Genomic DNA, 23,003 nt, shown 5'->3' with positions numbered 1-23,003 from the left:
TACATAATATATTGTCAACAGATATTTGCAAGCATCTGATTCCATTTTTATCAAGTAAAATTTCCTATACACTTATTATGTGAAAAGATTGTCCCTGCTGGGAAAATTGATAGACTCTGATCTCAAGAAGCTTGTATAGTAGTATGGCTATTATCTTCTCTTTCAAAATTATAGTTTAGGTTAAATTTATTCAAATCATCAAAAATATAACAATGGCTTGCAAACAAATATTGGCAATGTTATTTATCTTTAAATAATAAAAACTGCAAGTCTCTTTCACTGCTGATTTATGTTTATGCAGCAATTATTTTATCAGCGATCATGTAACAATATATTTGTACATGCTAAATTTACCAATTTTTCAGTTAAAGGATGGTGATTTAATAAATAATTTTTTTCCTTAAAAATCAAAACAGAATGTGGATCTAATAAATGCAGCCTCTTAATTGCTACAACTATTATTTTCCTAATACAAAATGGAGGAGCTCTAGTAAAGCAATGTTTTCAATGGGTAATAATCGGGTTTTTTGTTTGTTTGTTTGTTTGTTTGTTTGGTTTGGTTTTTTTAAGACAGAGTTTTGCTCTGTTGCCCAGGCTGGAGTGCAGTGGTGCAATCTCAGCTCACTGCAACCTATGTGTCCCGGGTTCAAATGATTCTCCTGCCTCAGCCTCCCCAAGTAGCTGGGATTACAGGCACCCACATCACACCTGGCTAATTTTTGTATTTTTAGTAGAGATGGGGTCCACCATGTTGACCAGGCTGGTCTTGATCCCCTGACCTTAAGTGATCCACCTGCCTTGGCCTCCCAAAGTGCTGGGATTACAGGTGTGAGCCACCATGCCCAGCCTCAATGGGTAAGAATGTTAACTCAAATTTCTTAATGATATTTATATCTTAATGAACTTATCATAAGGCCATCTAACAAAGTCATGCACAGAATACCTAGTATATTTTGTTCAATTGAAAAAAGTACATTTTCCATGTTCATGAAGAGAACTTAGAAATTACATCTTTGAACACTGAATTACTCAACTTTCTTTTTCTTTCCTTTAACTGAAAGTTTAGTAAGTTTAGCATATAGGAACATACTGTTACATGGTCATTAATAATTGTTACATAAACAAATATGCCTATTATAAATAAGCAATACAATATGTTTGGATAATTAAAAGTTGACTCTTATTTGTAGATAACCAATTACTGCTCATTTTAGTTTGGGTGCTATAGTTACATTTGTTCATTTGAACAAGTTTAATTAACCTAAGAAACAAACTTTCAAACCTGTCAAATTGTATACATTAATAAGTGCAGTTTTGTATATAATTCTAACTCAATAAAGCTGTTAAAAAATAAAATCTCAAAGTTCATGCCTTAATGTTATGTAAAAGATGGGTAATAATGAATGATTGTGACTTCCCAATTTTATAATTATATGCTATTAAAGAAAGCTTATTTTAACTGGTATCAGAAAAGAAGCATTTCAAACTGTGCCCTTTTTTGTAAGCATTTCTCAGTGTAATACACGTTTAAATAGTTGTTAAAAGGCAAAGAAACGCAGGTGTCGACAGATGGAGATTGGCTAGCAAGAGGTAATGCAGACGTGATATGGGCAGTTCAGTTACAGAATCTGCTATAAAAGAAAAAAACATTTAAAAGAGCAAGGTAGGCCAGGCGCGGTGGCTCACGCCTGTAATCCCAGAACTTTGGGAGGCCGAGGCAGGCAGATCACGAGGTCAAGAGATCAAGACCATCCTGGCCAACAAGGTGAAACCCTGTCTCTACTAAAAATAGCTGTGCATGGTGGCAGACACCTGTAGACCCAGCTACTCCGGAGGCTGAGGCAGGAGAATCGCTTGAACCCAAGAGGCGGCGGTTGCAGTGAGCCGAGATCGTGCCACTGCACTCCAGCCTAGGCAACAAAGCGAGACTCTGTCTCAAAAAACAGCAAGGTAATGATCAACCCAAAAGTTAGGAGAGTGGATACTTCTGTTAGAGGTGGCTAGAAGAAAGAGGGTTGTGATAGGACAGTGTACAGGGGGCTTCTAATCAACTGGGGATGTTCTATTTCTTATCCTGGCTGGTGAGTACATGGTATTGATTTTTTCTTTACACTACACATGTATGTGTTGTATGCTCTTCTGTTTGCAGTATATATTTCATAATAAAGTTTTTTAATAATGAAAGAGTTTACACTAAAGAATTTAGATGCAAATTAAGTAAATATTAAAATTTTATGGATGCCAGCCATGGTGGCTCACGCCTGTAATCCCAGCACTTTGGGAGGTCGAGGCAGGCAAATCATTTGAGGTCAGGAGTTTGAGACCAGCCTGGCCAACATGGTGAAACCCCATCTCTACTAAAAATGCAAAAATTAGCCCGGCGTGGTGGCATGTGCCTGTAATCCCAGCTACTTGGGAGGCTGAGGCACGAGAATCACTTGAACCTGGGAGGCAGAGGTTGCAGTGAGCCAAGATTGCACCATTTCCCTTCAACCTGGGTGTGAGAGCAAGACTCCATCTCAAAACAACAACAACAACAAAAAGATTCTATGGATCAATAAAAGTGTACCTTTTCCCTGCCTGATTTTGGATGAAACTGGAAGAGATACAAGAATCAGAGAAATGGAGGTCAACATATTAACTTTATTACTGATAAGTCTAATTGAAAAATGTAGCCTTAAATCTGCAACTAAATGGACTTGCTAATTCTTCCTTCCAGAATATAGGGAAGAATTACTAACCAGTAACTGTCACAGCTAGACAAGCACAGACTTCCTCCACAGGGGTAAGAACAGCCCAGATTGCATGCTTTCTGCAAGTGAACAGACTTAACAAAAAGTGACTCAGCCACAAATGACTGAGCTTCATTCCTTCTCCTAAATTCTCTTATCAAATTAGTCACTTCTCTTTTCCTGGGAATGAGTAAATAATGTATAGAGAGAGGCCAAAAGTGTTAATTTAGCAGAAGTTCTTTCTGTAAAGGTTCACAAAAAGGGAGGAGTAAGTTTTCCCTGACAGTATACATATAGTCACTTATGATAAAGGTGGCATTTCAAATAATTAAGCTTCAACTTAACTATGGAGGCCTATTGAAAAGGAAAGCAGGAACTGGATTAAGAATGGTAAAGGCGGTGTGGTGGCTCATGCCTCATCCCAGCACTTTGGGAGGCTGAGGCCAGTGGATCACTTGAGGTCAGGAGTTTGAGACCAGCCTGGCCAAAATGGTGAAACCCTGTCTCTAGTAAAAATACAAAAATTAGCCAGGTGTGATGGCAGGCACTTGTAATCCCAGCTACTTGGGAGGATGAGGCAGGGAATCACTCGAACCCAGGAGGTGATGGTTGCAGTGAGCTGAGATTCCACCACGGCACTCCAGCCTGGGCGACAGAATGAGACTCTGTCTCAAAAAAAAAAAGAAAAAAGAAAAAAAAGAATGGTAAATGCAAGCAAGGTGCAGAAAAGAATTCAGACCGATAATGTAACTAAGTATTCTGTCCTCAGGTTAAAGAGATTGTATAATGTCAGCAAGCATCTAGGTTATGGTAGTGATCAATATGTCAATCTCAAGTTTTAATGTAAATAGGTTGCCTTTTATGTTTGGTGAACAGCTGGAATCCTAGGCTATCCAGTCATTATCCTTCCGGGAACTACTATCACCTCACTCCTATGTCAGATCTCCTGTTCAGTGTATTTTATTGTCTTCTTCCTTTTCAGTTTCACAGTTGGTTTTGGTTGAGCACATCCTTGACTTCTTGAAAAAATATACAGGAGAGGTAAATTATTTTGATACTTTGCATATATGAAAATGTCTTTATTCTACCATCATACTTGACGTTTGGTTGGATGTAGTATCTAGACTGGAAATTATTTACCTTCTAAATTTTGAAGGCAGTTGTATTAGTCCATTTTCATGCGGCTATGAAGACATACCCAAAGGTAATTATAAATTAAAATTAAAAATTACCAAGGGTAATTTATAAAGAATTTTAATTGACTCACAGTTCCACATGGCAAGGGAGGCTTCACAGTCATGGTAGAAGGTATGTCTTACATGGCAGCAGGTGAGAAAAGCAAGTGACGAGAGAAGGGGGAAGCCCCTTATAAAACCATCAGATCTCATGAGAACTCACTCACTATCAAGAACAACATGAAGGTAACCACCCCCATGATTCAATTATCTCCACCTCTTCCCTCTCACAACATGTAGGAATTATGGGGATTAAAATTCAAGATGAGATTTGGGTGGGAACACAGCCAAGCATATCAGCAGTGTTCCATTACATTCTTGTTTCCAACCAGTCTGATGTCTTGTTCTCACACTGACCTATTTATTTTTCTCTCTGGTAGTTTGTGGACATTTTCTGTCTCCCACATTTTAAAATTTCATTTATTGGTAATATGCTGGCACTTTTTGTTCCCCTTCAATCTTCCAACTTTTGACTTTCAAGTCTGAGAGGTTTTACTGAATTAGCTCCTCCCCTCCATTTTCTATTTTAGGAACCATTATTGACTATTGAACTTTCTGGATTGGTCCTCTAATTTTATTGTTTCTCTTAGATTTTCCATCTCTTTGTTTTTCTTCTCTACTTCTTGGAAATTTTTTTTTTTGTTATCTTCCAAACATTTTATTAAGCTATCAAGATTCTTTTGTTCTTTGGATTTTTTTTTAAAGAACATTCTGTTCTTGTTCCATGAATGCAACAGATTCTGACAGCGTTTGCTCAGTTTTAGGAGCATTTCTGTGGAGGGACACGTTGTCAGAACTACCTACTCTGCCATTTTTGTTGCATCATCCTAGAACTATTTTTTTTAGTTGATGTTCCTGAGGTAGCTAAGTAGACACTAATGTCACCTACAAATAATGACTATTTGTTTTTGAATCCTTATAAGTATTAATATCTTATATCTGTTGCTGTCTTACTGCAATAGTTGGAACTGCCAAAACAAACTTGAAGAGTTACTGTGATAAGTGACATTATGTTCTGGTTCTTATATTTAATGGATCACAGCAATTATTATCTCTAGTGGTTCACCTGCAAGCAAAAATTTTGCTTTTTAAATATTTTATCAAGAAGATCCATACCATTCCTATACAGATAATTTCATCACAAATGAAGTCTGAATTGCATCAACTACTCTTTTTGGCATTTACCATTCTTGTTTTACATTAAACTTATAAATATGATTTTGTAATGATGAATCATAGGTTTCCTGATATTTAATAATCTTTATACTCCTAGAATAAGTTGTTACTATAGGGATTCCTAATGCCTTGAGGGTTCAAATTTAGTACTACTATATTTTTAATTTTTCCACATATCTATGAGATTAGTCTATATTTTCTTTGTAATGTTTTAACCTTGTTTTAAAAACTAGTAAATATCCTCATATTTTATATAACTTGGAGCAATTTAAATAACATGGTGTGATGGTTAACTTTATATATGTCAACCTGACTGGGCACAGGATGCCTAGCTAGCTGATTAAATGTTGTATCTGGGTGTATCTGTGAGGGTGTATTCACAAGAGATTAACATTTGAATTGGTAGACTGAGTAAAGCAGATGGCTCTCTCCAATGTGGTGGGCATCATCCAATACACTGACGGCTGAATAGAATTAAAAGGTGGAGGAAGGTTGAATTCACTCTCTGCCTGAATACTTCAGTAGGGGCATCAATCCGCTGCCCTCAGTGATCCTGGTTCTCAGGTGTTCAGAGGTAGACTGGAACCGATACTGTTGGCTCTTCAACTCTCAGGGCTTCAAACTACCACATCAGCTTGCCTGTGTCCCCAGTTTGCACATGGCAGATCATGGTACTTCTCAGCCTCCATAATTACATAAGCCAATGCCCTGTAATAAATTGCTTTATAAATAAATACTAGATATAAACTATAAATCGACCAGGTGCAGTGGCTCATGCCTGTAATCCCAGCACTTTGGGAGGCCGAGGTGGGCAGATCATGAGGTCAGGAGATTGAGACCATCCTGGCCAACACAGTGAAATCCCATCTCTACTAAAAATACAAAAATTAGCTGGGTGTGGTGGCGTGTCTGTAGTCCCAGATACTTGGGAGGCTGAGGCAGGAGAATCGCTTGAACCCAGGAGGCGGAGGTTGCAGTGAGCCGAGATTGTACCACTGCACTCCAGCCTGGGTGACAGAGTGAGACTCCATCTCAAAATAAATAAATAAATAAATAAATAAATCCTAGATATGAATATATATACATATTCTATTGGTTCTGTTTTTCTGAAGAACCCTAATACACATGAATATTATAAAGTATTCTCACATTTACAGAATAAACCTCTAAAGTAATTGATCTTGATCTAGGCCATTTTAAAGTGGTATATTTTGGTAAAATTTTCCCATTTCTTTGAGTTAATGTATAATTCTATTACTTCTTGGGAAGTTTTGATTATTTTGAGTTCCATAAAGAATCATTCTTCTTTTGTTTTCAAATATTTTAGCATCAAGTTATATACAGTAATCCATTTAAAATACTTAAACCCTTTACTTTTGGAAAAAAATATGAATAGGTTTGCTAATATGAATTGGAAACCTAAAGTTACATACAGTAATCCATTTAAAAATATTTAAACCCTTTACTACATATTAATATTTGGAAAAAATATGAATAGGTTTCTTAATACGAATTGGTTAAGGACTAGAAAAAGTTACTAAATATCATCTAGTAATTCACTTTTCTGGGTCCATCCAAGTTTGCACCAATTTAGAAACTGACAAGGAATAAAACAGAGATCAAAATTACCTTTATTACTGATAATGTTTAGATTGGCTGATACAGTTTAGATGTGCAGCAACAATGAGCTTGATAACCACAGGCCTAACAATGTGGAGTCCTCCCCCTATAAAATGTATAGCATGGAGAAACCAATCAGAATTTGTACTCCTTTCTGCCAGCAGGCTACCAGAAGAGGGAAAGCAGGGGAATAACCATACATCCCCATGTATGGTTATTTACCAATCAAGTAAGTCACACCTCCACTCCTAAGTAGGAATGAGTGAGAGAATAGAAAGAGATGGAGATAAAGATATCCACTCATGTTCTTCCACATAAAAGAAAACATTAGGAGTAAGGAATAAATGCTCTCACCAATAAGATGTATGTGTGTTCTTTGATTAAAAGCAATGGTTAATTTTTTTGCTAGGGGTTTGTTCTGTTAATCTTTTGTAAAAACTAGCTTATAGTTCTGCTGCATAATAAAGGCAATTAAGAATAAAACCGGCCGTGGCCAGGTGCAGTGGCTCATGCCTGTAATCCCAGCACTTTGGAAGGTTGAGATGGGAGGATCACCTGAGGTCAGGAGTTCGAGACCAGTCTTAAACATGGTGAAACTCCATCTCTACTAGAAATACAAAAATTAGCTGGCCATGGTGGCAGGCACCTGTAATCCCAGTTATTCGGGAGGCTGAGGCAGGAGAATTGCTTGAACCTGGGAGGTGGAGGTTGCAGTGAGCCAAGATTGCGCCATTGCACTCCAGCCTGGGTGAGAAGAGCGAAACTGTGTCTCAAAAAAAAAAAAAAAAAGAAAAGAAAAGAATATAACTGGCTGGGCACAGTGGCTCATGCCTGTAATCCTAGCACTTTGGGAGGCCGAGATGGGTGGATCACCTGAGTTCAGGAGTTCAAGACCATCCTAGCCAACATGGTGAAACCCCATCTCTACAAAAATACAAAAATTCGCCGGGTATGATGGTAGGTGCCTATAATCCCAGCTGCTTGGGAGGCTGAGGGGGAGAATCACTTGAACCCAGGAGGCAGAGGTTGCAGTGAGCCAAGACTGTGCTACTGCACTCTAGCCTGGGTGACAGGGTAAGACTCTGCCTCAAAAAAAAAAAAAAAAAAAAAAAAGGAAGAAAATAACTTTGCTTGTAATTACTTCTTTGGCTACACCTTACAGATTTTGGCTATGCAATGTGCTCAGGGTTGTTAATCTGTACACATTGAGAGGTGGTAAGTATAGTAGTTAAGTGCACAAGCTCTAGAACCAAAACAGTTAGCAAACTTCTCTTTGCCTGTTTCCTCATCTATAAAATGGGGAAGCATAATAGTATCTACCTCATAGGGTTGCTTTAAAAATTAAACCAGTTAATATATGTGAAGGACATAGTGTCTGACACATTTAAAATGTTAATAGTTATGGCTGACATTCTTTGTGACATAGTAAATAATCAGTTTATATAAATATTTAAAGAGTATAAAGTTCTATGATATAGTATGCATAAAAATCAAGATGAATAATTATGTTATTCAAATCTATATATTACTTAGCATGTCAAATTCTGAAAGCTATAGATCACAGTGTCCAACTACTGTTGTGGTTTGGCCAAATTATTTTTATTTTTGCTTTATATATTTCAATATTCACTTGTTGATTGACAGACTCAAAGAATGTACATGAGAACATTATAGTTTATCAAGCAGAATGAAAGAAATTACCTTTATCTTCCATTATGATTTTATCACATTGAACATCTTTATTCTTTGGTGCTCCATTGAAAGTCTGCATCATCCTTTCAACATATAGGTCGTTGCCTAATCTATTTCTACAAAGGACTTCATAATTCTTGTTTCTCTGACTGTAAAAAATAAAGTGTATCCAACTCATTAATAAGAATCATCACCACACATATTATCTCTTTATATTATTCTTTTCCTTAAAATTACTTTCATTAATGTGGCTTGCACCAAAAAGTGAACTGAGAGTTCAAAAAAAGCCTTAGGAAAAGACTGCACTAAATGACCTCCAGAGGACTCTTTTATACTGTGTCTATTTCCCAACATCCCTACTACTTTCGGTACCTTATCAATAACATGCTAGTACTAACTCCATGTAGGTTTTAGTTCTGAATATTTTTAAATTTTCCATTACTTCTTTGATGACCCATGAGGAATTTAGAAATGTGCTTTTGAACTTCCAAATGTGTATGTAAATGTGTCTGTTTTAGTTGAGATTTATGTTATTAATTTTTAACTTTATTGCATTGTGGCCAGAAATTTTCATTTGTATAATTCTATTCTGAAATTTTTGAGACTTTGCTTCATAGCCTTATGAATAATTTTTTATAAATGCTGCATGTGTGCTGAAAGAGAACGTGTTCTCTAATTGTTGAGTGCAGAAGTCTGTATCTGACCATTAAGTTTTTATTCAAATTTTCTATATCCATACTAATGTGTTCTCTGGTTGACCTACCAACAATTAAGAGAGGTGTGTTTAAATCTCCTACATTAACAGGATATGTATCAAGTTTCCAATTTTTGCTTCACATATTTTCAGGTTATTTTATTGATTGATTGACTGATTGATTGAGACGGAGTCTTGCTCTGTCACCCAGGCTGGAGTGCAGTGGCACGACCTCAGCTCACTGCAACCGCCGCCTCTCAGGTTCAAGTGATTCTCCTGCCTCGGCCTCCCGAGAAGCTGGTACTACTGGCATAAGCCACCACACCCAGCTAATTTTTGTATTTTTAGTAGACACGAGGTTTTACCATGTTGACCAGGCTGCTCATGAACTCCTGACCTCAGGTGATCCACCCGCCTCATCCTCCCAAAGTGCTGGGATTACAGGCATGAGCCACCGTGCCTGGCCCATGTTATTTTATTAGGAATATTCAAGTTCAGGATTACTATACCTTCCTATCATTATGAAGTACACTTTATCCCTAATAATGCTGTCAGTTTAATTGTTCCTCTGTAGGTGACATGATTTTTAAAAATATTTTTTCTATTTTTATTTTTTAATGAAATTACTTTTATATTCCAATGCTCTTATCTATTTATTATTTATACATAATAATAATGAGAGATGTGGTCTCACTGTGTTGCCCAGGGTGATCTCCACTCACTGCAACCTTCCCCTCCTGGAGAAGCAACTCTTGTGCCTCAGCCTCCCGAGTAGCTGGGATTACAGGTGCATGCCACCATGCCCAGCTAATTTTTGTATTTTTAATAAAGACAAGTTTCACCATGTTGGCCAGGCTGGTCTCAAACTCCTGACCTCAAGTGATCTGCCCGCCTCAGCCTCGCAAAGTGCTGGGATTATAGGCACGAGCTACCGCACCCGGCCTGACAGTTTCTTAATGTTAATCATGTTTTAACTCTGTCTCTTATTTGTTTAAACATTTCACACATATTTTATAGTCTATATCTGATAATATAATTATCTATAGTCTTCAGGATCTATACCAAATTCAACCTAAGGGAATTCTTCTCCTTCTCCTTCTCCCTCTCCTCCCTCTCCTTCTCCCTCTCCTCCCTCTCCTTCTCCTTCTCCCTCCTCTCCCTCCTCTTCTTCTTCTTCTTCATCTTCTTCTTCCTTTTTTTTTCTTTTTTAGACATGGTCACATGGTCTCTCTCGGTTGACCAGGCCAGAATGCAATGGCGTGAACATGGCTCACTGCAGCCACACTTCCCGTGATCAATCAAGTGATTCTCCTATCTCAGCCTCCCGAGCAGCTGGGACTACAGGTATGTACCACCATGCCTGGCTACTCAAAAAAGAAAAAAAAAAATTGTAGAGATGGGGCTCTCGCCATGTTGCAGGCTGGTCTCAAACTCCTGGGCTCAAGCCATCCTCCTGCCTTGGCCTCCCAGAGTGCTGGGATTACAGGCATAAGCCACCACACCCGGCTGATCTGAGGGAATCTTAAGAGCGAAAATGGTGGTATGCTTTCCTCCAGAGATTTGTGTTTGCTTCTGACAGTAGGGAGTTGACTCTACTGGCCTAGGATCAGTTGAGATAACTGAGCTCCTTTTGAGAGTCTTGGCTTAACACAAGAATCTCTCTTTCAGCTCTTTCAGTGTAAGGGTTGGGAGAACCCAAGACTCATCACTGGTCTCCAGATCCATATGTTAATATTAACATTTCTTCCCAGCATTTCTCCCTTTCTGATTTCAAAGCAATTATCTATCCCTTTCTTTTTTCCCTCTTTCTCTTTTTTTTTTTTTTTTTTGGTCCTGGGAACTTTCCCTTCCTTCTTATGAGCTTTTAAAGGTATGCTATTCATGATCTAATATGTACTATGTTTTATAGTCCAAACCATATTATAATATTTTATATTTTGAGAAGGAATAATACCCTAAAATTATTTTAGTGATGGAGTTTTTAGTACTATAAATCCTATTCAAATAATACTTTAGGTAAAATAATCAGAATAACTATTAATAATCTACTTATAGTAGCTATATTAATTTTAGATGGAGGAGAGCAGAACAAGAAAAATTATCAGGGACAAAGAGGGATAGTACAAAATGTTAAAGGGGTCAGTTCTTCATGAAAACGTAACAATCCTTAAACGTGTATCTGCCTAACAACAGGCTATCAAAATACTTGAGACCAAAACTAACTCTATTTATATTCATTAATAAAGAGAAATGGAAAACTTCTCTAATATAGTAAATTCATTTATTTACCCATATTTTGCCTTCCTGTTTTAAATATTAGGTTGGTGCAAAAGTAATTGCGGTTTTGGCTATTACTATAAAAATATCAGTTGTTTCTTTTTAAATTGAAAATGATTTATATATGTATAAAAGTAAAAATAATTAAAACCTATATAGAGACTTGGAAGCTTATTTTGTTATTTGGCTTAGAAGTTCGCCTAATTATTTAAAAATATGGTAAAGCTATGGGCTCTTCCTCTAGAAAAATTTACACACAACATAAACATGAACATAAAAGTTCACATGGCACTTATATAACTTTGTATATAATTTTGTAGGGAATATACAGTCTCCCCCCAAACCCCATAGTGTATATCCCAGAATCCCCAAGGACCCTTCACAGAAACAAGGATAAGAACCCTTGGCTTAGCATTTGAATTACAGAAACAATGTAGACAACTGAACCATACATACGTTACTTTCTCAGCTTCTTCAGATTCTACAGAGACCATGACTGTGGGCAAGTCAAAAAATCTCAGTGTTTCTGTCTCTGTGAGTATTATCTGTATATTCTTCTCCAGGTCTTCTTTTGTTACAATTTTTTCAGGTGCTGCCCTTGTAACTTGCAAATCTAAAATACATGACTTAATTAAAATCATTTACTAATTGCTATTTTTAATTTGCATTTTTCCTTCTAGTCACCAAAATACCATAATGGGTAATATATTGCAGGTGGTTTATATAGTCAAGGAACAGGCCAGGTTGTGAGATGTAGTATATTCAACCTTTCTGAAGCCAAATTGGATCTTGTAGGCCATAAACAGCCTTCCTTGCTGACATAACAAGCCTACCCCAGTTTAATACCTATAGTCATAACTCTAAGGGTATTCCATTATAACTATCCCACAATATTAATTGGGAACTGGGGTTAGTGACTGTTGGCACTACTCAAGAATATGGAGGCAACTATATTTAGTAAGCAACACTTCTTTGAGCCGTGAAGTTAACTTCTAATTCGTTGCTTTAGCAAACTTTTATCCTTCATTTGCCCTCCTTATTAGCTGTCTTTTAATTTAGATGTCATTCCACCTCTAATCATCTTCACCAGGGGTAAAGACTCTACTATATTAGTCCTGGTTGACTATAGAAAGAAAATTGGAACCAATGTCTAGGCAAATAATTGAGTGAAAATAATTGGCCATAAACCTTTAGGACAGTCAGAACTTGATCCAAGGTCCTTGGAAAATTCCATTGAGAATTGAGTTTCACAGCTAGGAGAGTTCGGAATTGGTTATGTGGGTAACAGCCATGAGAAAGTATATAAGTGAGAGTTCAATGTTTTCTATCAACAACAGGGTATACAGCAGACATTCATGAGCCTTTGGGATAGGTAAAGCTTGGACAGCTTTAGGAAAACTTAAAAACATCTCAGTCTCCTCTTAAAAAGGTTCAGAGCTGAGAAAAACACCTTCCTTATAATCTAAAAAAAATACAAGTTATTAATTCCAAAAACCAATCATCAACATTTTTAATGGCTAAATAAATTATGGTATACCCATCTATGACTATTAAATAGTAAGTAATGTAATAATAAAAAATTTTGAAAATATGTTCTAAAATGTTAAATGACAGAGCAGCCCAGAACATGATCTGCACTATGGTAATAAGAATGTAAAATATTATGCAGATAAGCAAGGTCAGGAAACAGAAAATTTTAAGTTGCAAATCTTCTTTAGTTTTGGGTGATTCTTCTTTTTTAAAAATATTCTTTAATTTTTTTCTATTTGTGTAATAAATTTTAAAAATAAGTAAAAGATTTTATTTATATAAGTAAATTTGACTAAGACAGACAAAATGAGTAAAGAAGTAAATGAGTTATCCACAAGAACAAAATTGGAGGTATATGTAGTCCAAACCTTTTGTCAATTAAGAAAATAAAAAACAGAAGTTAAGTGAAAAGTCCACACAGGAATACTAACAATTTTAAGACTAGCGATTTAGGTTCTTGATTCTCTGAGGTTTCTTACTGTTAGACCACCAGATCTTCCTTTGCAATTTAGTTATATATACTTCAAAGTAGCAATGTGGCACAGACATGCTAATTATAAAAATAAATGATCTTATATTAGATATATTACATATATAGAACCTAATATAGTAACATCTCAGTTATTATGGTTGGGAAAAGTAATAGTCTAGTCAACCTTCTTGATGGCAGAGGAACTACCATTCATAGACAAAGCCCTAGGATCGCAAATAGGATTTTTGCCTGGAGTTCTGTGTCACCCATTTCCTAAATGTTGCTTGAATTTAATATATATTCAGAAATACACCCAAACCAAACTGTTTACCCATAGAATCTGTCTATTTCATGAGTCAAATCCCCTAACTTTAGACTAGCTGTACCACAGATTTTGAGTACACCTCTCTCTCCACCTAGAAAAGAATCACAATTCTATCATCTGTTTTGCCTGCTCCTCTTCACTGCCGGTGATGGAGGGAACATCTACACTCCTGACGGTTCTTCCCAGAGGAGGGAGCTCTAGCCTAGTATGACAATCATGGCTCCTCTCCACACCTTTACTCACGAAGCCCCTTGAGAGGGTTAGGAGAGTCCTGAAGTGGTCTCAAACCTTTCATGAATGGGTGGGTAAGTCTGTCAAATTTGAGGGTTTAACAGGGGACTTTTATCCTTAATGTGATATTTTGGCTCCAATTCATCATATTTACCCTTATCATATTTTTCAATTAATTCAGAACAGGGTGGGGAAAAGGGATGCAATCGTTTGGCTATTCTCAGAGACCCCAGTAGAGAACAACCTATGAAGCCTTCCTTGGCCTCTACTTTAGCTTCAATGGGCCCAATACAATTACAGTATAATTGAGTCACAAAAGCAGTTTATTTTTCCTCCCTTCTCCTCACTTGTCAAAGGTATCTATTAGTGAGTTATTTATTAATTGAGAGCATCCAGAGACAACCCGTGCATGTGTTTGGCCCCTACCTTGCAATTAAAACCATAAACTTTTCTAAGCACAAAACTCCTTTTGGTTATATGGTAAAGCAATGGTTCTCAAACTTTACCGTGCATCAGAAGCACCCAAGGGCTTAGCAATAATTGCGTGGACTTACCTCTAGACTTTTTCTTAACCTTTGGTAAACTTTGTATTTTAGAATAGTTTTAGGTATACAGAAGAGTTGTAAGAATAATTAGAGTTTCTGTATACCCTATATCCAGTTTTCCCTATTGTTAACATTACTTTGGTACATTTAGTACAACTACAATATTGCTATTTTATTATCATATAAAGTCCAATTTCCTTAAATTTAACTAATGTCACTTTTCTCTTCCAGGATCTCATCCAAGGCACCACATTACATTTAGTCATCATGTCTCCTTGGGGTTCTCTACACTGTGACAGTTTCTCAGAATTTCCTTGTTTTTGATGACTTTGCAAGTTTTGAAAAGTAGTAGTCATGTATTTTGTAGAATGTCCTTCAATTTGTGATTTTCTGATGTAAAACAAGTGTTATGGGTTTCTGGGAGGAAGACTACAGAGGTAAAGTATCATTCTCATCATATCATATCAAAGACACATGCTAACAACATAACTTATCGTTGATGGTGCTAATCTTGACCACCTGTCAATATCCTCTGCTTTAAAGTTATTTTCCCCCCTCTCCTTTACATATTTTACTGTTTAGAAGAAAGTCAACATGCAAAGCCCATACTTGTAGAATGGGAAGTTAAGATCCACCTTCTTGAGGGAAGAATATCTATATAATTATTTGGAATTCTTGTGTAAAAAGATTTGTCTATTCTCTCCTCTTCATTTATTCAATATTGGTTTGTGTTACTATGAACTCATGGGTATTTATTTTATAATATGGGTTATAATCCAATTCTATACTATTTATTTTGTTGTTGAAATTGTTTTACCTTTTGCCACTGTGAGCTCTTTCTGTTGGCTGCTGGTTCCTCTCAAATACCCCTTTTTGTTGTTTGTTTATTGTAGAGTTTTGTTCTATTTTGTTTTGTTTGAACACTTCTTTACTTTCTGGCTCATCTTGTATCCCTGCCCCAACTCTAGAATCAGGCATTTCTTCAAAGAGCTCTAGTTACTTTTATTAGAGAATGGAATTAGAAATGAAAATCTGAGCACTGGGAGTGCTTGCTGCTTCTGGGGTGTCATTGCTTCTAGGCCTTCTTAGTGGACAGAGCTAAGAAATATTTGTATGTACACTAACTTGTATATACAAACGTATCTATACATCTATGTTCATCTCTATCTCTATTAAGCTAAACATGAGTTTACATTAATGTTTTTGACACTTGTTCAATACCACAGGAATAATTCTAGGTACCCTTCTTGCTTTCTGTAATCTCCCACTCCAACAATGGTGAGTTCCTACCATCTGCCCTCCAATTACTTACATGTTCAATCCCAGTATGCATGTACAATGATTCAGAATTATTAACCCATACCCCCATGGGAACTGACTATAAACTAGAGTGTTTATTTGCAGTTCCTTTTGTCTTTAATCTTACAGCCTCTACTCATTTTCAATATTATTTAGGTATATACCCTTTCCTCCCACTCTTTCTGGAGGGTTATATTATACATTTGTAAGGCAGTTTGATTCTTTCGTTACAGTCTGTATTCCATTGTAGGATCCTCCTATTTCTTAATTGTGATTTAAAAAAAAAACCTCCCAAATTTTAAGTCTCACTTTTTGTGCCGTAATATTCTATGGGTTTTAGTAAAGGCATGGTGCTATGTATCCACCATTACAGTATCTATACAGAATAGTTTTACCATCCTAAAAATATTCATTATGCTTCACCTATTCAACTCTCCCTTCTCTTCAAGGCCCTGCTAGCAACCATTGATCTGTTTTCTGTTTCTATAGTTTTGCCTTTCTCTAGACTGTCATATAAATAGAATCAGACAGGACATAGTCTTTTCAGACTGGTTTATTTGACTTAGCAATAAGTATTTAAGATTCATCAATCTTGTTGCATGGATTCATAGTTCATTTTTTTATTGCTGAATAATATTGCATTATATGGACATACTATTGTTTGTTTATCTATTCACCACCTAAAAGACATCTTGGTTGCTTCTAGTCTTTTGCATTTATGAATAAGCTGCTAGAAACATTTGAGTGCAGATTTTTGTGTGAAGATAAATTTTTGGTTCATTTGGGTAAGTATCAAGGAACACAATTGCTTGATGATATGGTAAGAGTATATTTAGTTTTATGAGAAATTCCCAAACTATATTCCAAACTGGATGTACCATTGTGCATCCCCACCAGCAAGGAATGAGCGTTCCTATTTCTTCACATCTTTGCCAGCAATTGGTATTATCAGGTTTTTTTAGCCATTTAAATGCATATGTAGTACTATCTCATTTTTAATTTGTATTTTCCTGATAACATATGAAACTGAGCATCATTTCATATGCTTATATGCCACCTGTATATCTTTTTTGATGAAGTGTTTGTTTCTACGTTTTGTTCATTTTTCACTGGGTTGGTGATATGGTTTGGCGTGTCCCCACCCGAATCTCATCTTGAGTTGTAACTCCCACAATTCCCACGTGTCATGGGAGAAACCCAGTGGCAGGTGATTGAATTAAGGGAATGAGTCTTTCCTGCACTGTTCTCATGATAGTGAATGAGTCTGACAAGATCTGATGGTTTTAAAAGTGGGAGTTTCCCTGCACAAGCTCTCTTTTTTGCATGCTACCATCCACATGAGATGTGACTTGCTCATCCTTGCCTTCTGGCATGATTGTGAGGCCTCCCCAGCCATGTGGAACTGTTAAGTCCATTAAACCTCTTTTTCTTCCCAGTCTCAGGTATGTCTTTATTAGCAGCATGAAAATTGACTAATACAGCAAATTGGTACCAGTAGAATGGGGTGCTGCTGTAGACACCCAAAAATGTGGAAGCAACTTTGGAAATGGATAACAGACAGAGGTCAGAACAGTTTGGAGGGCTCAGAAGAAGACAGGAAAATCTGGGAAAGTTTGGAACTCCCTAGAGACTTGTTGAATGGCTTTGACCAAAATGCTGAGAGCGATACGGACAATAAAGTCTAGGCTGAGGTAGTCTCGGGTGGAAATGAAGGACTCGTTTGGAACTGGAGCAAAGGTGACTCTTGTTTTAGCAAAAAGAGTGGTGGCATTTTGCCCCTGCCTTAGAGATTCGTGGAACTTGAACTTGAGAGAGACTTACGGTATCCGGCAGAAGAAATTTCTAAGCAACAAAGCATTCAAGATGTGACTTGGGTGCTGTTAAACGCATTCAGTTTTATAAGGGAAGCAGAGCATGAAAGATCGGAAAATTTGCCGCCTGACAATGCAATAGAAAAGAAAATCCCATTTTCTGAAATGAAATTCAAGCTGGCTGCAGAAATGTGCATAAGTAATGAGGAGACAAATATTAATCACCAAGACAATGGGGAAAATGTCTACAGAGCATGTCAGAGGTCTTCATGGCAGCCCCTCCCATCACAAGCCTGGAGGCCTAAGAGGTAAATATGGTTTTGTGGGCTGGGCCCAGCGTCCTGGTGTTGTGTGCAGTCTAGGGATTTGGTGCCCTGCATCCCAGCCACTCCAGCCATGACTAAAAGGGACAAAGGTACAGCTCAGGCTATGGCTTCAGAGGGTGGAAGCCCCAAGCCTTGGCAGCTTCCATGTGGTATTGAGCCTGTGGGTGCAGCGAAGTCAAGAATTGAGGTATGAGAACCTCCACCTAGATTTTAGAGGATGTATGGTAAGGCCTGGATGCCCAGCCAGAAGTTTGCTGCAGGGGCAGGGCCTTCAGGGAGAAGCTCTGCTAGGGCAGTGCAGAAGGGAAATGTGGGGTTGCAGCCCCCACACAGAGTCCCTACTGGGGCACTGCCTAGTGGAGCCTTGAGAAGAGAACCACCATCCTCCAGACCCCAGAATGGTAGATCCACTGACAGCCTGCACCATGTGCCAGGAAAAGGCATAGACACTCAATGCCAGCCCATGAAAGCAGCCAGGAGGGAGGCTATATCCTGAAAAGCCACAGGGGCGGAGCTGTCCAAGGCCACGGGAACCCACCTCTTGCATCAGTGTGACCTGGATGCAAGATATGGAATGAAAAGAGATCATTTTTGAGTTTTAAAATTTGACTGCCCTGCTAGATTTTGGACTTGCATGGGGCCTATAGCCCCTTTGTTTTGGCCAGTTTCTCCCATTTGGAACAGCTGTATTTACCCAATGCCTGTACCCCCATTGTATCTAGGAAGTAACTAACTTGCTTTTGATTTGACAGGCTCATAGGCAGAAGGGACTTGCCTTGTCTCAGACGAGATATTGGACTGTGGACTTTTGAGTTCATGCTGAAATAACTTAAGACTTGGGGGGATTGTTGGGAAGGCATGATTGGTTTTGAAATGTGAGGACATGAGATTTAGGAGAGACCAGGGGTGGAATGATATAGTTTGGCTGTGTCTCCACCCAAATCTCATCTTGAATTGTAACTCCCACAATTCCATGTCATGAGAGGAACCCAGTGGGAGGTGATTGACTTATGGGAGCAGTTCTTTCCTGTGCTGTTCTTGTAATAGTGAATGAGTCTCAAGAGATCTGATGGTTTTAAAAATGGGAGTTTCCCTGCACAACCTCTCTCTTGTTTGCGTGCTGCCATCCATGTGAGATATGACTTGCTCATTCTTGCCTTCCACCATGATTGTGAGGCCTCCCGAGCCATGTGGAATGTAAGTCCATTAAACCTCTTTTTCTTCCCAGTCTTGGGTATGTCTTTATCAGCAGCGTGAAAACAGACTAATACAGTTGAATTTTTTTTTACTGTGAAATTTATGAATTGTTTATGTTCTTTGGATAAAAGTCCTTTATGATCTATTTGATTTGCAGAAAATTTTCTCCCAGCCTGTGGTTTGTCTTATCATTCACTTAACATTTTCTTTCACAAAGCAAAAATTTTTAAAAAGTCCAATTCTACCAATTTCTACTTTTATGGATTGTGCTTTTGGTGTATCTAAAATTCCATTACCAAAGCCAAGATCATACAGATTTTTTCCTGATGTTTTTCAAAAAGTTTCATACTTTTGCATTTTAACTTTAGGCCCATGATCCATTTTGAGTTAATTTTTGAGTAAGATGTAAGGTCTGTGTCTATGCTCTCTCTCTCTTTTTTTGCATATGGATGTTCAATTTTTCCATCAACATTTATTGAAAAGAGAATTCTTTCTTCATTGAATTGCCTTTGTGTTTTCGTAAAAAATCAGTTGATTATATTAGTGTGGGTCTATTTCTGAGCTCTGTATTCCATTTTATTTATCAGTGTACTTGACTATGATAGCTCTATTCTTATGCTTGAAATCAGGTAATGTGAGTCCTTCAGTTTTTTTTTCCAGAGTTGGGCTGGCTGTTTTAAATCCTCTGTTCTTCAATATAAATTATAGAATCAATTCGCTGATATCTACAAAAAAGATTGCTGGGATTTTGATTAAAATTGGATTGAATCTATACATCAAATTACAAATAACTGATATATTTACAATACTGAGTGTTCCAATGCATGCATATGAAATTCATCTATTTATTTTTTTACTTTTCTTCCCTGTTTTGAGGCTTTCTGTGTATAGATTCTGTAAATATTCTGTTAGATTTATACTTCTTCTTTTCTGATGCTACTGTAAATGTTTTTTGTTGTTGTAGTTTAATTTCAAAGTCTAGTAGTTCATTGATGGCAAACAGAAAGGCAGTTTGCTTTTATATATTGGCCTTGTATCCTGCAATGTTGCAGGATACATGCCTACTGGTGCCAGGAAGTTTTCTTATTTTTATTTATTTATTTTTTTGTAGATTCTTAGGAATTTTCTATATAGACAATGATGTCATCTGTAAGTATAGACAGTTTTATTTCTTGCTTTCCAATCTATAAAAACTCTTTTTGAGACGGAGTTTTGCTCTTGTCACCAGACTGGAGTGCAGTGGCGCTATCTGAGCTCACTGCAACCTCTACCTCCTGGGTTCAAGTGATTCTCCTGCATCAGCTTCCCGAGTAGCTGGGATTACAGGTGTGCACCACCACACCCAGCTAATTTTTGTTTTTTTAGTATATATGGGGTTTTGCCATGTTGGCCAGGCTGGTCTTGAACTCCTGACTTCAGGTGATCCGCCCATCTTGGCCTCCCAAAGTGCTGGGATTACAGGTGTGAGCCACCATACTCGGCCCAATCTGCATCAACTTTATTCCTTTTTAAAAAAGTAAACCTAGTTTCATTTTGCCTGTGACATAATTTTTAAAATATCTTTTTTAGGAAGATACTTTTAAATATGTTGTATTTTACAGGAATATACAATTTTTAAATTGTAAAGTGACAATTTATAATTGTGTACATTTATGGCGTACAAAGTGATGGTTTATGAATACAATGTAGAATAAGTAAATCAAGCTAGTTAATATATCCATCACCTCAAATACTCAACATGTTTGTAGTGAAAACATTTGGAATTTCTCTCTTCACAATTTTGTAATATAGAATATTCTATTAACTATATTTATCACATTAGGCAACAGCCTTTTTAAAAAAACATACTTCTCCTAAGATTTTTCACTCTTTGATCATCATCTCCCCAATCTCCCAAATCCCTAGCCTTTGTAACTACCATTCTACATTCCACCTCTATGAGATCAATTGTCTTAGATTCCACATATAAATGAGAACACGTAGTATTTGTCTTTCTGTGTCTGGTTTATTTTACTTAGCATAATGTTCTCTAATTCATTACATCCATGTTGTCACAAATGACAGAATTTCCTTCTTTTTAAGGCTGAAGAGTATTCCACTGTGTGTATATACCACATTTTCTTTATCCATTCATCTGTTGATGAACGTAGGTTGATTCCATAACTTGGCTACTGTGAATAGTGCTGCAATGAACATGGGATGCAGTCAGAGAAACTGATTTCAAATCTTTTGGGTAAACACCCAGAAGTAGGATTGCTGGATCTTATGGTAATTCTATTTTTAGTTTGAGGAACCTACCTAGTTTTCCATAATGGCTATACTAATTTATATTTCCATCAACAGTGTATGAGAGTTCCCTTCTTTTTCTGTATCTGATGAGATGATCATACAGTTTTTGTCCTTCATTCTATTGTGATGTATCATATTTAGTAATTTGCATATGTTGAACCATGCTTGCATCTCAGGGACAAATCCCACTTGATCATGGTGGATGAGTTTTTTCAGTGTGTTGTGGAATTCAGTTTGCTAATATTCTGTTGGGGATTTTTGCATCCATGTTCATCAAGGATATTGGCTCATGATTTTTTCTTGTAATGTGTTAGTCTAGTTTTGGTATCAGGGTGATGCTGGCCTTATAAAATTAGTTTGGAAATGTTCCCCCTTCAGACCCCAACTGCAGCCCTGCCCAACTGCAGATACCAAATAGCGTAATTGCTTAGCCAAGGAATACATTCCTGTGACCAGATTAACCAGAAGCCATCAAAGTACCCTGTCAGGATCTCTGCCTGATAGCAGAGAACAGCCAGTTGCCTCAACGGACAGTGGAAACCTAAGTTATTAATTGTATATCTCTCTTCTTTTCTAACATATGGATTTGGTGTTATAAATTTCCCTCTAAAAATTGCTTTTTCTGCATCCTCAAATTGTTATAAGTTGTATTTTCATTTTCATTGAGTTCAAATTATTTGTTTTTAAATTTCTCTTGAGACTTCTTTGGCCCATGGGTTATTTAGAATTTTGTGGTTTAATTTGCAAATGTTTGGAAAATTTCCAGCTATCTTTCTGTTACGATTTCTAGCTTATTGCTATTGTCACCTGAGCACATACTCTGTATAATTTCTATTCTTTTGGATTTGTTGAAGTATGTTTTATGGACCAGAATGTGGTCTACAGAATGCCATCTATCCTTTCTTTATGTAGATCCAAGTTTCTGACCCATGTCATTTTTCTTTTGCCTGATGAAGTTCTTTCCACATTTCTTTCAGAGCTGGTCTGCTGGCAATAAATTACCTCAGAATTTTCTTTATCTGGGAAAATCTTCATTTCTCCTTCACCGTTGAAGGATAATTTTTCTGGATATAGAATTATAGAATGCCAGTTTTTAATTTCAACACTTTAAAGATTTTTGTTTCACTCTTTTCTTGTTTATTTGGTTTCTGATGAGAAGTCAAATGTAATTTATAACCTTGTTCTTCTAGTCAGGTGTGATGATTCATGCCTATAATAATCCCAGCACTTAGGAAGGCTTGAGGCAGGAGAATCACTTGAGCCCAGGAGTTCAAGACCAGCCTGGGCAACATGGCAAAAACCTGTCTGTACAAAAATAAAAGAGAAAAAAAGAAAACAATAAAAAATATATCCTTGTTCTTTGATAGGTAAGATGTTTTTTCCTTCTGGTTTCCTTCAAGATGTTCTCTTTGTCTTTTGTTGTCTGTAATTTGAATATAATATTCCTAGGTTTTTGTTTTTGTTTTTTTGCTTTGATATTTATCTTGCTTGGTATTCTTTTTGTATCTGTTGTTCAGTGTCTGACATTAATTTTGGAATGTTCTCAACAAGT

At 37.0% G+C, this 23,003-nt stretch overlaps 1 protein-coding gene across 1 annotated transcript in view; it reads right to left on the bottom strand.

The window, feature by feature from the left end:
- DNAI4 (dynein axonemal intermediate chain 4) overlaps positions 1–23,003 on the bottom strand; it is a 108,053-nt gene that overhangs the window by 45,090 nt on the left and 39,960 nt on the right. Inside the window, 2 exon segments of the mRNA XM_055233448.1 lie at positions 8,465–8,604; positions 11,883–12,039. Coding sequence (XP_055089423.1) covers positions 8,465–8,604; positions 11,883–12,039 — 297 coding nt within the window.

The sequence above is a fragment of the Symphalangus syndactylus genome, chromosome 19 (assembly GCF_028878055.3).
Source record: "Symphalangus syndactylus isolate Jambi chromosome 19, NHGRI_mSymSyn1-v2.1_pri, whole genome shotgun sequence".
NCBI classification, from domain to species: Eukaryota; Metazoa; Chordata; class Mammalia; order Primates; family Hylobatidae; genus Symphalangus; species Symphalangus syndactylus.
This window is presented reverse-complemented; position numbering and strand designations above follow the sequence as displayed.